Raw genomic sequence first — 14,947 nt, 5'->3', positions numbered from 1 at the left:
AAAAATCAAACCTGCTTTAAAACCCAGCAACACAACTGTAGCTGTATAACTTTACAACAGAAACACTGCTTTAAAAGCAAAACAGCAAGGCTTATTTGACATCAAAACAAACATTTCAAGTACCGATACTCAAAAAGTGTACTTAAGTGCAATACTCAAGTAAATGTACTTAGTTACTGTCCGCCTCTGGTTTCCTTACACCTTTTCTTCTTAACTGAATGTATGCATGCAACTCTTGTATATTGAATGAAACTTTATTGCTGCATGCAAACTCAGAGAATTGTTTCTGCATTACACAAAATATGTGTATCTGCATGTGTGTTTGCTATATGCACATACTTTATTACGCTTGCCTTTGAACACTGAACTTCTGAACTTCCCTTGACGTTTTTCCCTGTAGCATGTGGCTCTGATTTGGATTATTTGCTAGACTTGTTTTCGTTTGCTTGGCTCTTTTGAAGTTGTTTCTGTTTCAGGCCGTTGCGCAGAAGAATGGATTCCTCTGCACTTCACTCTCTTTTATTTATGCTTTTCACCACCTTCTCCTATGTTCTTGCTGGAATGGACTCTTGTTATAATGAGGAGGGCGTCTCGAGCCGCTGTTTGCCTAAATTTGAAAATGCGGCCTTCAATCGTACAGTGATAGTTTCAAATGTGTGCGGTATCCCACCTGAGGACTATTGTATGCAGACGGGGTCCACGCGGTCATGTCACTTCTGTGACGCCTTGGACTTGGAACTAAATCACAACGCTACTTACCTGACAGACTTCCATACGGATGAAGAGCCTACCTGGTGGCAGAGCCAGTCCATGTTCTATGGAGTTCAGTATCCTAATTCAGTCAACATCACACTGCATCTTGGTAAGACACCCAGTTGGGCTTTAATATCAATCAAACAATTGGAAAAGATGAGTATTTCTGCACATTGAATGAATATATAAAATCCATAAACCAAAAGTTGTACTTATTTGTGCAAAAATACTGAACTTTGTACAGAGAAGTGTTATTGTCAAATAAAATTGTAACTATTTGAAATTGTTTTAAGTAATTGAACTGAAATAAATATTAGATGGAAAGCTTAAACTTAGAAAAGTTAAGAAAAATGTTTATGTAGTATTGGAAATTGTTTAAGCAAATTGGAAATTGTTTAAATTGTTTAAGTGTTTAAGTTAATACTAAATTGACTAAAATTGATTGAAATAAAAATCAATCAAAGCTATATAAATGTAAAAAAGAAAAAAAAAAGATCACAAAAAATGATTGAAACAAACTAAAATTAAAATGAAAACTGAAGACATAGAAATAAAAGCCAGTTTAAAACATTAATAAATACTATGCTATACTATTATATAAATAACACTAAAATAACACTGGTATACAACACAAAATTGTTAATTGGTGAAATGATTGCTAAATATTAATACTAATAATATTTCATTTGACTAAAATACACTTTTGAGACAATAAAAAGCTATCTGGATAGATTATTAGCATTAAACACCTTAATACTGTATGCGTCAACTGTCCTCCTATAGCTTGTCTGCAGTGGTAAACTTGTATCTGAATGTTGTGAGCCGTCCAAATGCATCTTGTTCTTTATTTTACTAAACCTGCATGTAGGGCTACCTGCTTTTACTATACTGAACATTCAACTAAGCATTCTATACTGTGTAAACTGTATGCTAACTGAACAGCAACTAAGCAGCAAGAGCCTTGCTAGTCACAATGAGTTTCCCAGCTGTGAATTTGATGCTGCCTGTAAATGTGAACACCTCAGAAATCTAATGTCATTTTGGTGGCCTATAAGATTAGATGACTCTGATATCTCAGCTGGTTTCTTGTTCTATTACATTATTGCCCTACAGGCTTTACGCTACAATATTTTCAATCACAATATGTCCCACATGTTTCTATGAATGAATGTTTGAAATTTAAAATGTTATTTGTATTCTGTAAGGTGAAAGTTTGCTATTGTTTTTTTTCTTTAACCCTCAGAGACCCAGCACAGTAGAATTGTGGTGTTTGTATAAAGCAATTAAAAAACACCTAAATTTCACTTTAATTAAGTGATATTAAAACAACTATTTTAATTAAAATTTATTTTGATATGAATGTTTACTGCAGTATTTAAATGGTCAAATACTGAAATTTCTTCACTTATCGTGACTGTAAAACTTTTACTTACTGTATTAAAAAAAACAGTTTTGAAATTTTGCAACCCTAAATGCCCAGTGGTGCAATTTTTCAATGTTTTTCCATATTATACCCTGTTGCAAACGTTTGCCTAAAATATATATATATATTTTTTTAAATATAGCTTCCTAAAGACATGCTTAAGGGTAAGCCAAAGTCATGCCTTCAGTTCCCAGAGAATGCACGCAAAATGTATATCCTGAATGCAGTGTAAATAGCTTTGAAGACAAGTGTCTGCAAATATGTAAATGCATAACATATGAAGTTATAAAATCAGTGTGAAAAACACACATACACACACAAACTGTGGATGGTCTCTTTACATGTTACAGGCTACAGATGGTTTCTTCCTGTCTCAGTGGGCAGTTCTAAGCTGAAGCAGATATGGTTGAAGTCAAAAGTTTGGCTATAAAGGCTACACTACATTTACACTACAGTATTGAGCATGTCTTTGCATCTTTTTCTTATCATTCTCAAGTACTGTCAATACCAAAACCATTGGTTCATAGCGCAAACGTACATATGTCATTCTGATTCTCTTCTTATAAAACTAGCTGAAATCACAGTGCATGTGTACCTATGTGTTTATTCTCATAACAGTTTTCCACCTCTGCACATCGAAAGTTTAGATGTGATTTGGTGATTCTTTTAGAAGTACATTTTGTGAAAGAGAGAGAGAAGAAAAAAATGGGAGATGAAAGGGCATTTAAATTATGTTTCAACAGGCTAATCATGCATAAAAGTGTATGTTGTTGTGTTTGCTCTGATTCAAAGATGCCTTGCAGTTCGTTGTCTATGAAAGGCCTTCTCACATTTCCAAACCAAACAGATACATCCTAGGGAGGCCAACACAGACAGACACACACACTGCGGAAAGAGCAATGGGGGTGGTACAGAAAACACTACAAAGAATAAGACAAACACAAAAAGCAGCAGAGGTCCAGTGGCAGGTCAGGTCTTTCCAATACACACACATAAATATACACAAACACACACATGCAGACTTCTAAGGAATGTTTCCACATCTGGTTTCCATTGTGGTTTTCATTCAGTGATGTTCAAAGGTCCAATATGAGATACAGATGTTTGCTGCAAAATACTTCAACTGAACATTAAAGATTGTTGTGTGGAAATCATACAGATTTAACAAAGTTTTCAGACAAAGTGCGCTTAGAAATTTCACATATGTAGACGCTGATACATTTTCCGGTTGGTCTGCAAACTCAAATCTTCAAAAGTAAAGTGCAATGAAAATTGTGAATGATTTTGTTACACATTCATTTATAGTGTTTACCATCTTGTTTTTCTCCCCCAAATCTTAAAAAAAAAAAAATCCCAGTTTTACCATACACAGACATGATTACTTTATAGTTTATTTATACTGAGTCTGGTGCAGATTCAGTCAAGTTCAGACACAAACACACCCACACATATACACAGATACGTTTAGTCTACTCATATTTTTTTCCGGGATAAAAGCTGTTGCCTTTCTGTGAAAGTACATATGAATACACATTAAACCTGTGGGTGACAAACACATTATGTACATTTTCAAATTCAAGTCCAGCTGAGGGATTTATTGTTTTGTTCCAGACAGTTTCATCATCATGATTAGAGCTGGAGACCAACTCTTGTTTTCTTCTTATTTTTCTCCTGCCTGTTTTTTCCTCCATTTCCTTCTTTTTTTTTCTCCAGCCAAGATAATCTTCTCACATGCTGAGATGAAATGATGCTTAAATTATTTCAACATGGCTACTGAAATGGTGTGGGTGAGTGTGTCTATGTAGTATACGGCAGAAATTATGTTTTATAAAAGAGAGATAACAATTAAAAAAGAAAGGGGAAAAAAGTATATCCAGCTTCTTTGTGGTGGGGACTCTTACTGCAGATTACATCATTTTGCCAATAGGTGGCGACAAGTGACTTGTGTCTTTATGAGTGAGTCACTGATTCATTCACTGAATTTATTCATTGAAAAGCTCATTAATTCATTAACGAAATAACTGTTTTGAATTTGGAATAGTATACTAGCATACTACTCTTGCTGTATCTTAATAAGAGAATGGTAAGAGTTTGCTTGAATGCTATTTCGAACTGAATTGTCTTTATGAGTGAGTCATACTGAATGATTCAATGACTCACTCACAAAGACTTTTGCTCAACCGATTCGTTCAAAAACAAATTCAAACGCCACTGTGTTTTGGTATATTTTGGCTGGCAGAGCGAAACTAGACAAAGTGACTGCTAATATCGTGAATGGAACGTAAGTTAATACTAACTTTTTGTTTATTTGATTGTGTACAAGCAATATCACACTGGCAATCGCGCTGTTTGTCTGTATGTGGTCATGTTATTATTGCTTATTTAGACCTCATGCAGTCAGATTCCAGCTGTGGGACTAGACAAAGTGACTGCTAATATCGTGAATGGAACGTAAGTTAATACTAACTTTTTGTTTATTTGATTGTGTACAAGCAATATCACACTGGCAATCGCGCTGTTTGTCTGTGTGTGGTCATGTTATTGCTTATTTAGACCTCATGCAGTCAGATTCCAGCTGTGGGCTTTATTAGTTGCTAACGACCAAGTAATCTTCTGGCAGCAACAATATTTGTTTTACAGGATGTACCAAATTGCAAAATACAGCAGAACAACAGTAGATTTTCTGTTGACTAAATATAAATGGATTTAAACAAAGTAACTGTGTTATTTGTCACAGTTATATCTCTTCCATGCACTGTTTGCTGGAGCAGTCCCTCTGGAGCAACCCAGGGTTAAAGACTTCTCAGGCTCTCTCCAGTTCATTTGGACAATTATATCAGAGCAGCAATTAAACTGACAAAGTACCACCAAGTATGCCATTTTCTCAAGGCACAAACTCCAGGTGTTCTCGACAGACACACTTTCTGCGCTAAATTGGATAAAGTGGTCTCATCCTTTAATTCATCCTTAATTTTGTTTTGGCTTGATCTTCCACCTGCTCACTCTCAATTTGGCCCATCATCACTGATATGATAAAAATTAATGGACTCTTTAATGACCCGGACTTTAATTATCAGGCTACATTAACTACGAAGGTACTGAATTTTGTGGGACCTGTCCATAATAATTGTAATGTAACATTAACGTTGTTGTTGTTTTTCCAAGGCAAGGCCTTTGAGATCACATATGTCCGTTTGAAGTTCTACACCAGCCGACCAGAGAGCTTCGCCATCTACAAGCGTACCGAGGAGAATGGACCATGGCAACCATACCAATATTACAGTGCTTCTTGTCGCAAGATGTACTGGAGGGACAATAAGGGCTTCATACGTCCAGGCGAGAATGAAATGACAGCACTCTGCACGGATGAATTTAGTGACATCTCACCACTAACTGGCGGAAATGTGGCTTTCTCCACATTGGAGGGACGACCCAGTGCCTACAACTTCGACCAGAGTCCTGTGTTACAGGTATATCGCGTTATTTTATGAGAGCTTAGCTGTCTTGTAATCCAATACTACGGTTTATATTTAACCCATCTGAATACATCTTTTAGCATGCCAAATATAAACATGAACCATTTCTAATGTAAACCCGAGGCATTTACCATTTACCAAAATATTTATCTTCATGGCTTGTTGACAATAACTTGCTGTTTTAGTTAGCGGCTCCTATCCTTTGCCTTTGGATATGTAGATGGGTGTGCTTTGTTGTTCCAGAGGAAAGCTTTAAGGGAAATATCCCTCACTGTCAAGCTTCTCTAACTTTCACAGCAAAATCTCATGGCTAAACATGAGTGTACTCCGCATGCCTTGCTACTAAATACAGCCTGCAACCTTTTCCAAAGGTTTCTAGGGAGCTTCTTCTACACAGGGATGCAGTCACAGCTGCCAGATGAAGTTCAGAAAATTACAGGTGACAGGCAACTGCCAGAGCTCTCCCAACTATTAGATACAATATATGAATACACATTTCTGCAACTATGGACATTTGGTCCTCAGGAAAATAAACACTTGTTTCATTTAGTTTATTAGTTTATCATACTAGTTTATTTGTCTACTAGCAATTTCCAATGGCGTATACACATACTTGACAGAAAAGTTCTTTCATTTGTATCATTTTCACCGTGTCACTTCCAAAATATCTGAGATGATGTATTGTGGTTACTAGATTTATGTGGTGGAAATCGCATTTTTTTAATTTTTATAATGAAAACTTTTTTTATCTTGCTAAATGTATTTGTTTCCTTACTACAAAAAAAATCTTCTTCTTCTTATACAGAAAATATGTAAATTATTTTTACAAAATAAATTTAGTTTTTCACTCTGTTAATCATTTCTATTTGTAAAAATTGATTTTATAGAGCCTAGTTAAATCAAGAAATTGTACATAAAAGCCATTTGAAAATCATTTAAAAATTAAATTATGTTGAAGACATGCTAAAATGTTTACAAGACAGTTTTAATGTGTCCGAGAGAGAGAGAGAGAGAGAGAGAGAGAGAAAAAAAAAACAATTCTGGCTGGAACATTAAAGTGTCCAAAGTTGAAGAATGCCTATATATTAAAGTAGGTACAGCCTAAATCAAACCAGATTTGACAGGATATTAGATGATCAGTACTTGCAAGAAGAGCACTCAGAATTGGAGCTCACTGCCTCCATGTCTATTTTTGTAACAAGAAAATTGATGGAAGGAAAGAAAGTGTTCTCGCTAACAGAAGGGTCATACCGATTGAAACTGATGTGCATGTGTCCCATAAGGTGTTTTTGAATGCAGCTTTCTAAAAAATTATCTTGTGTAAATTATTAAAATGCATGATTAATGTAAGATTATAAACGAAGATGTTACAAGCGAGCAAGAAAGAAAAAGATTGAAAAGAATAAGGATTTTAGCCTCTGATTTCTGACTGTGATTTGTGCATTTTGGTACGATGCAGCAAAGTTTGAATCACTTGTTTTCAATTGTCTGATCACATATTAGTAGGTGGCGAATATCCAATCACAAAATGTTTGACATCTGTATTAAGCACTGATCTTATCACAAAAACCGGATATTAATGGGGTCCTTGACATTCAGTATTTGAACAGGCATAAAGATGTTTGGACCTACTGAGGTTTGTTGTGGAGTTTTGAACAGGCCCATTTTAGGTAAATCTTTTTCACTTTCAATCTTTTCATCATCCTCTTTTCTCTCACTGTTTCAAAGAAAAACAGCTATCCCATCTGTTTAGAAAAGTAAGAGCCACTAGAGGAGGACAAGAAAGGGAGCAACAAAAAAGAAGGGATGCCATTTTATTTAAGAGCAGAGATAACCGTTTGGCTTGTAGTGATTGAGGCTTGTAGCCTGATGTGTGGAATAGAATCTCCCTATCACACAGATGGGAGATGAATTGGGGTTTTAAAAGGAGTATACGGGGACTCCAGTGGCCCCACAAAAAAAGAGGAGGAACTGGAAGAGAGTGCTAGAGTTGAAGTAGTCCAGCTGCTGAGCTGAGAGCTATATAGTAATCAGCATATGTGTATACACATTAGGGTTGGGCCGATAGACGATGCCATCGTCCATCGCCGATGGCTGCCAGCCATCACGACAGCCTCCACACACGGTTCGGCATGCACTAGGACCGCGGTTCAACTTAAATCTGACAATGCATCTGTAATATGGTTTGTTAGAGTTCGGCTAATGCATGTTTCTGTTGATGGATACAAATTCTGGCTTCCCAATACATTACAACAAGAGCGATGAGAGAAAAAAAAACAATACGTGGACAAACCAGTCACTCTTTGTTCATTGCGAGTGCTGTATGCTGGAATATGATGTATTATGATATAATATTGATATAATATTGTAACAACGCTCAGTTGTTCTATAGAACGTGGGGCTAACCGGAGCTAAGCTAGGCTACTAAACTTCTGCTAAGCTAATTGCTAGCAGTGTGCTAGCATCTACACGTTGAGACTTTTAATTTGGTTAGTGGAAAGTGCGAACATTCGCGTCCCATACACCGCACGACCCTGAGTGTCTCCGTGAGCAGAAGTCATAAACACACATAACATTGCTAATGCAAAAACCCAACCATCTTGCTTAATTAACACATAAATCAACTCTAAACAAATACCCATAATGCACCTGGCTGCTAGCGCTCACTGCCGGGTCATTACATTACCCCCCACCAAGAGGGTTAGTGTCCCCACAACCCTATTCTCCCATAACAAAATCCAGCAAATGTCCTGGCCGGCGTCGAACACGCTTCGACCTCTCGGATGTTCTACCCCCAGCGCCAGGCTCATCCTTGAGTCCATCATTGTCCGTCCCGGCTCTGGGAGTGGATGGGGGGGAGCCGCCCTGGCTTCCACCAGTCTTTTGCTCTGGGGCCAGTGGGTGGTACGGTGCCAACCGATCCTCTTCCTCTGGGGGCAGAACCCCCACACTCTGTCTCCTGGCCCAAGGGTAGGCCCGTGGGCCCGGGCATCGTACGCCCGCTTCTGGTGGGCTCCAGCGTCCTCTAGAGCCTCCCTGGCCAGTTGATGGACCTAGCTCAGACGCTCCTTCAATCGCCGGAAGTAGTCCAGTTCTGGGCCATGTAGAGCGGCCAGGTTGACCTGCGCCAGGTAGGGCTCCAGGGGCGTGGACCCGCTGTATCGTGGCAGCTTAGCCGGTGATCGTGTGAGGAGGCCTGGCCGGCCATTGATTTGGAGTGTCGGTGTGATGGCCGGAGGTTCGTTCTGCACGCGACCAGGAGGGCGGTACACTGTCTGGGGAACGCTGGCCCCATCAGCCCGGTGCGGAGCCCTGTTCCTCTGCGTCGTCTCTCTCGTCAGGCGCTCTAGCATGATGCTGTTCTCTCGGATAGCACGCTCTAATTCGCCTATACTTTGCTCCATAACGGCGTCTTCGAAACGGCCTGAATCTCAGAAATCACACTTCTGACACCACTGTAACAACGCTCAGTTGTTCTATAGAACGTGGGGCTAACCGGAGCTAAGCTAGGCTACTAAACTTCTGCTAAGCTAATTGCTAGCAGGGTGCTAGCAACTACACGTCGAGACTTTTAATTTGGTTAGTGGAAAGTGCGAACACTCGCGTCCCATACACCGCACGACCCTGAGTGTCTCCGTGAGCAGAAGTACAGACAGAACAAACCAGCAGGAGGCAGTACTGTCATCTTTCTCCTTTTATTCTAAACACAGAATAAGAACTTACACAGGCAAGGCCATATCGCCAAGTCCCTCCCGTACACATCTCTCTCCATGACGGTGACAGCCACACTTTTTATAACAAGGCAGTAAATGAACCAAACCCACCCGAACTAACTTGAACATAAACACACATAACATTGCTAATGCAAAAACCCAACCATCTTGCTTAATTAACACATAAATCAACTCTAAACAAATACCCATAATGCACCTGGCTGCTAGCGCTCACTGCCGGGTCATTACAATATTATATAAATAATATTATGTCATTTATGCCGTCATCACGTGTTGATGGCGCAGGTGAGACCAGAACAGCACACGTTGCTATCTGTGTTTAAACTTTGAAGTATTGTGCTTGAATTGACAAATTCACACAAAAATTGTCAAAATGCCCATCTTGGTGAGTATCCTAGCAGACAGAAACGTAGTCGGCTGAACAAACAGTATCTGTGCGTTCTCTTAAAGTGACAGCACTTTCTTAAAGTTAATTAAACAGCAACAACACGGAAATCACTCACTGCTCTTGATTGAATAACTTTTGTAACTTTAATAAGGAATAATTTTTAATTTATACAGTCAAATATGCAATGTAGTTTTACATTTGATTACTTTATTCAATTTCTGTACCTAAAAACTGTTAGACCTACCTAAAAAACCTGAAAAGCACTGTTTATTTTATTTGTATCTTTGCTCTATTGCATTTATTTGTGCTGTTGCTTGTAGTTAGATTATTTGTTCTTATTTTCTTTATTTTTATTTGACAATATATAGTTTTTTCTCTAAACATAGCACATACCGAACCGTACCGAAACCATGACTCTAAAACCGTGATACAAACCGAACCGTGAGTAAGTTGAACCGTTGCACCCCTACTGTGTATGTGGTAAGTGAACTTTCATGTACTGTAATGCAACAGGCTACCACTAGCAAGCGGCTAACCTTTTAGTGGCTCCGTAGAACGCGTTATTTGTGTCACGCTTCGGGCACACCCCAAACCCCGCCCCGTCCCGCGATGTCATCGTCCATCACGATGTTTCACTGCAGAGTGCAGACATTGTCCGATGCCAATTTGGTAGACATCGCCCAACCCTAATACACATACACCCAGTGTGTCTTCCCCTATGGACCTGGACCCTGAAAGCTAAGCATTTAGCAGACACTTTTATGCATTTTTTTTATCCAGCTCAATTCATCAAAGAGCCAGTAATATTCATAATATACGATGTCAGGTTTATTAGACAATTAGATTATGACGCAAGCTATAGAAGCTTTTTTTTTTTGCACGTGTGTCTATATGTACATTGGTTTAAACATTTGGGGTGGTAAAGTGCTTGCAGAAGAGATGTTTCGGTAACACATTATGTAGAGCGGCCAGGTCGACCTGCGCCAGGTAGGGTTCCAGGGGCGTCGACCCGCTGTATCGTGGCAGCTTAGCTGGTGATCGTGTGAGGAGGCCTGGTCGGCCATTGATTTGGAGTGCCGGTGTGATGGCCGGAGGTTCGTTCTGCACGCGACCAGGAGGGCGGTACACTGTCTGGTCAGTACTTAAATGTATAATTACACTGTAACAAGGACACCTTAAAATAAAGTGTAACCGATGTTTCTTCAGATGCTTATTAAAAGATGTGATGGTCTCTGCAGTGCAGGTGGAGTTGGCTGCTCATTCCACCAGACAGGAACAGGGTAAAGGTTTTGTATAGAGTGACTTTTGCCTCATTGTTCATTCCATTACCTAAGCTGGTGGGAGGGAATATATACTTCTAGGAGTGAATTGGGGTAGGGAGGTGCTGTTCCAGTGGCAGTCCTGAAAGCCAGGGTCAAAACCTAAAATGTAATTCTAGCTGCAACATTGAGCCAGTGAGGCTTGTTTTTGTTCGACCTGTTTATAATGACTAATAGCTAGGAATCTATTTCTCACACATGCATCTGTATTGCTCCTCATAATGGGCTCTCTGCAGGTGGAAATGGATTGTCTGCAGACAGAAGAAGAACTAAGATTCTCCAATTACCCCAAATGTCACCCTGTTGCTAGCCTGGTTGTTTTAATTAATTTCCTTAATTTCCTTTGATTGACATGAGGGAATGCAGAGAGCAAGAAAGATGGAAATAAATGAGATGAGAGCTGAAAATAATCACTTATGAGAATGTTAAATATCTGGTTTCATTAAAGTAGGACATGTAATGCAGATCCAACACTGAAACAGTATGTACTGTAGGAAATAAAAAAAATAAAATGCATTAAGCATATGTGATCCTGGACCACAAAACCAGTCATAAGGGTAAATTTTTCGAAATTGAGATTTATACATCATCTGAAAGCTGAATAAATAGTAAATATGGTTTGTTAGGATAGGACAATATTTGGTCAAGATACAACTATTTGAAAATCTGGAATCTGAAGGTGCAAAAAAATCAAAATATTGAGAAAATCGCCTTTAAAGTTGTCCAAATGAAGTTCTTAGCAATGCATATTACTAATCAAAAATTAAGTTTTAATATATTTATAGTAGGAAATTTACAAAATATCTTCATGGAACATGATCTTTATATACTAATGATTTTTGGCATAAAAGAAAAATCAATAATGTTGACCCATACAATGTATTTTTAGCTATTGCTACAAATATACCCCAGTGACTTAAGACTGGTTTTGTGGTCCAGGGTCACATATATCCAGAGTCAATAACATATTGAAAAACAGTGACAAATGATTCAAGGGTAGAAATGATGACTATAGACTGTGTAAATCAAGTGCTGGCCTTCAAACTGATTTATTTTATTTATTCCTATAAGAACTAATAGCCAACATAACACTTGTTCACATGCTAAATATAATTTTTTTAGCATGCAAGTAATGATCAAGTAAAAATGTTCTCATCACTGGCATTAGCACAGTTATAGCTCATTGAGAACAACATAGTTATTAGTTATTTTTTCAAACTTTATGGTTGTAGTTTTTTGTTCTTGGTGTGAACAGGCCTCTATACTTGATTAAAACGTTTTGGATCACATTGCATTCTATGGTTGTGCAAAATACAGATTTGAAGAATTATTTCCCTTTTCAATTCTTCAGTTGAAATTTGAGTTGAATTGGCCACACTCTGCAGGAAGTCGAGATTTGAGTTGCAATTCAGTTCACTGTAATACAAATTTTAGCTCAATTCAAAAGGCGTTTCATACATAAAAATCATGACTGATAAATGACAAATACTTCATTGTGGCATGACCTAATTTGAGATATTGAGTCAAGGTTGCATATATGAACACTTTATTTTTTCATTATTATATCTATATATATAATGTTTTGAATAAGGATGTAACGATTCACTCAACTCTTGATGCGATACGATTCATGACACTGATTTCACAATATGATTCTTTTCACTTAAAAAAAAATTTGATTTAAGACGAATTATAAATGAAAAGGTGTCCTTTTATTATTGATTGGACAAAATGCTGCACATTTCTTCGTGAAATTGAAATATGTCAAATTAACAAAACTAGATTGAAATTTTAAAACAAACCCCAAATCTTATCGAATAAATAAGACAAAAAATCTCTTCATATAAACAAAGGCTTTGCTTGTGTTCTTTCCATTCAAAATTAGAGGCAACCACTACATTTGAATCACAATCCAAACAAAGATGCTGTATGCATGCAGTTTTTTTTATCTAAATTATACTGTATAATTTGAGATTTTAAAACAAAAACAGAATGCCCTGACTTTAGTTTTGTAAAACTATACTACATAAAACATCTGCACAAAACAGAAACAGCACTCTGACAGTGCTTATGGAACAGCACACAGCGACATTATACAGAGTGAAGATGAAAAGAAAATACCATTTTCTAAAGACAGTCAGTTCCCCTCAGAGATACATTCATATAAACTCCCACCCCCTAATGTATCGCGATTCGTTTAAAGGGGTCATATGATGTGATTTCAAGTTTTCATGTACAGTATTTGAAAAATAATGTGTTTTTTGAACATTAAAGCATGTCAACATATTCTGTTCCACCAAATACACCAAATAATGATCTTTAAAATAGCATCATATGACCCCTTTAACATCTCAACCGATTTGAATCGTCACATACTTGTCGATGTTCAGCCGGCTCACGGTGCATCGTTACATCCCTAGTTTTGAACATTGGTATGTTTTTTTTATGCATGCAACTTACTCTGTCCTTCAGACACAACGATAAATCAAAACTCATTTTAGCAGATAGATTTATTAAGGTAATGTGAAACATGTAATTCATCTGTACACTGACACTCATATTACATTCAGTCACTTGTTGGAAAGCATCTGAGCAGGAAGTAATGTAAATATGTTCTGCTGTATCTCTCTGGATTCAGATTCAGCTATTATTTTCTGTAACTACCCAAGCTTTTATAACTCGTCTGAAGGTTTTGCGGCAGTGCAGTTCTGCATTTTTGTGATCGTTAACAAGAATGATGGCACAGCACGCTTCCCATTTCCCCTCTCCGTCACTTCTTTGATAATTGATTGTTTTTAGCTTTCAAAACCTCTGTCAGATTTTTAATAGCTGAGCTTTCCCTAATGGCCCAGTTGCCCATAGATTTCTGCTCACTGAGGCGTTCATCAACATGCTGATTATAAAGCAACTCCTGATCAATACGCAAGCCAGTTTACATGGAGGTAGTGACAAATGTTAGTGACAAAACTAAAACTTAATTTTTTTTTAGTTTGTTTGTCTGTATCCACTTGGAGCACTCTTATCTTTTTTCTCATTCTCTCATTCTTAATATTTCTCCATCATTGCATGCCTCCTTATTTTAACGAGAACATGAGCGCACATTCACTTCCAATCTGAATGAAAGTGAGATCAATGAAGTCAAACCCTTTCATTACCCCACACACACACATCTCTCTCTCCCTCTTATTTCTCCCACTGACATATTGTTAAATTAAAATGTGAAAAGGGAAAATGACTCATTTGACTGCCCATTTACAACTCTTAGTTTTTTTCTTCATCTGAAGCAGCCTGAATTTTCATGGAGGTGAGCTGAATTCTGTGGGTGAAGATGAGTTGACCTTTGTTAATGTGACTTGTGAAGCATGTTCTTCATTATGGCAACTTGCCTTTTTCAGTCTAGACAGATACCATTTTAAAGGCCCTTCAGCTCACCTCCTCAGCCCAAAGAAAATCTTCCACGGTTAACTTTAAATATAAAATTTGAAATCACTGATATGCACATATACTACGGTTTGCTTTATGCATCAGAATTACTTAATTCACCATATTTATCAGATATCACTTACATAATATTGCAGGTTAATAGGCCTATTATTACTTATTTGGAAAATGGCTACATTTGTTCCAAAAGTATTGGCAATGTAGTTAGTAAGCAGTGACCTTGTTGTGTGACTTTTTAGTGATACAGCTGTGCTATAGCTGCTGTTTTTACATTTACATTTAGTCGTTTAGCAGACACTTTTATCTAAAATGACTTACAAATGAACATCACAAGCATTTTATCATACAAGAGCTGACAACAGACGTACTGCTATGCCAAGTTTCAAGAGTAAACTGGAGCAGTGCAGAAGAAC

The 14,947-nt window shown here is 37.7% G+C and overlaps 1 protein-coding gene across 1 annotated transcript in view; it reads left to right on the top strand.

The window, feature by feature from the left end:
- Positions 1 to 324: 324 nt before the first annotated feature.
- Positions 325 to 14,947, top strand: part of LOC107655895 (laminin subunit gamma-1-like) — a 48,998-nt gene continuing 34,375 nt past the window's right edge. Inside the window, exons 1-2 of the mRNA XM_016443507.1 lie at positions 325 to 862; positions 5,342 to 5,646. Coding sequence (XP_016298993.1) covers positions 493 to 862; positions 5,342 to 5,646 — 675 coding nt within the window. The 5' untranslated portion in view covers positions 325 to 492. The remainder of the gene's footprint in view (positions 863 to 5,341; positions 5,647 to 14,947) is intronic.

The sequence above is a fragment of the Sinocyclocheilus anshuiensis genome, unplaced genomic scaffold, assembly GCF_001515605.1.
Source record: "Sinocyclocheilus anshuiensis isolate Anshui unplaced genomic scaffold, SAMN03320099.WGS_v1.1 scaffold860, whole genome shotgun sequence".
Lineage (NCBI taxonomy): Eukaryota > Metazoa > Chordata > Actinopteri > Cypriniformes > Cyprinidae > Sinocyclocheilus > Sinocyclocheilus anshuiensis.
The sequence above is the reverse complement of the archived record's forward strand: the minus strand, read 5'-3'. Positions and strand labels throughout refer to the sequence as shown.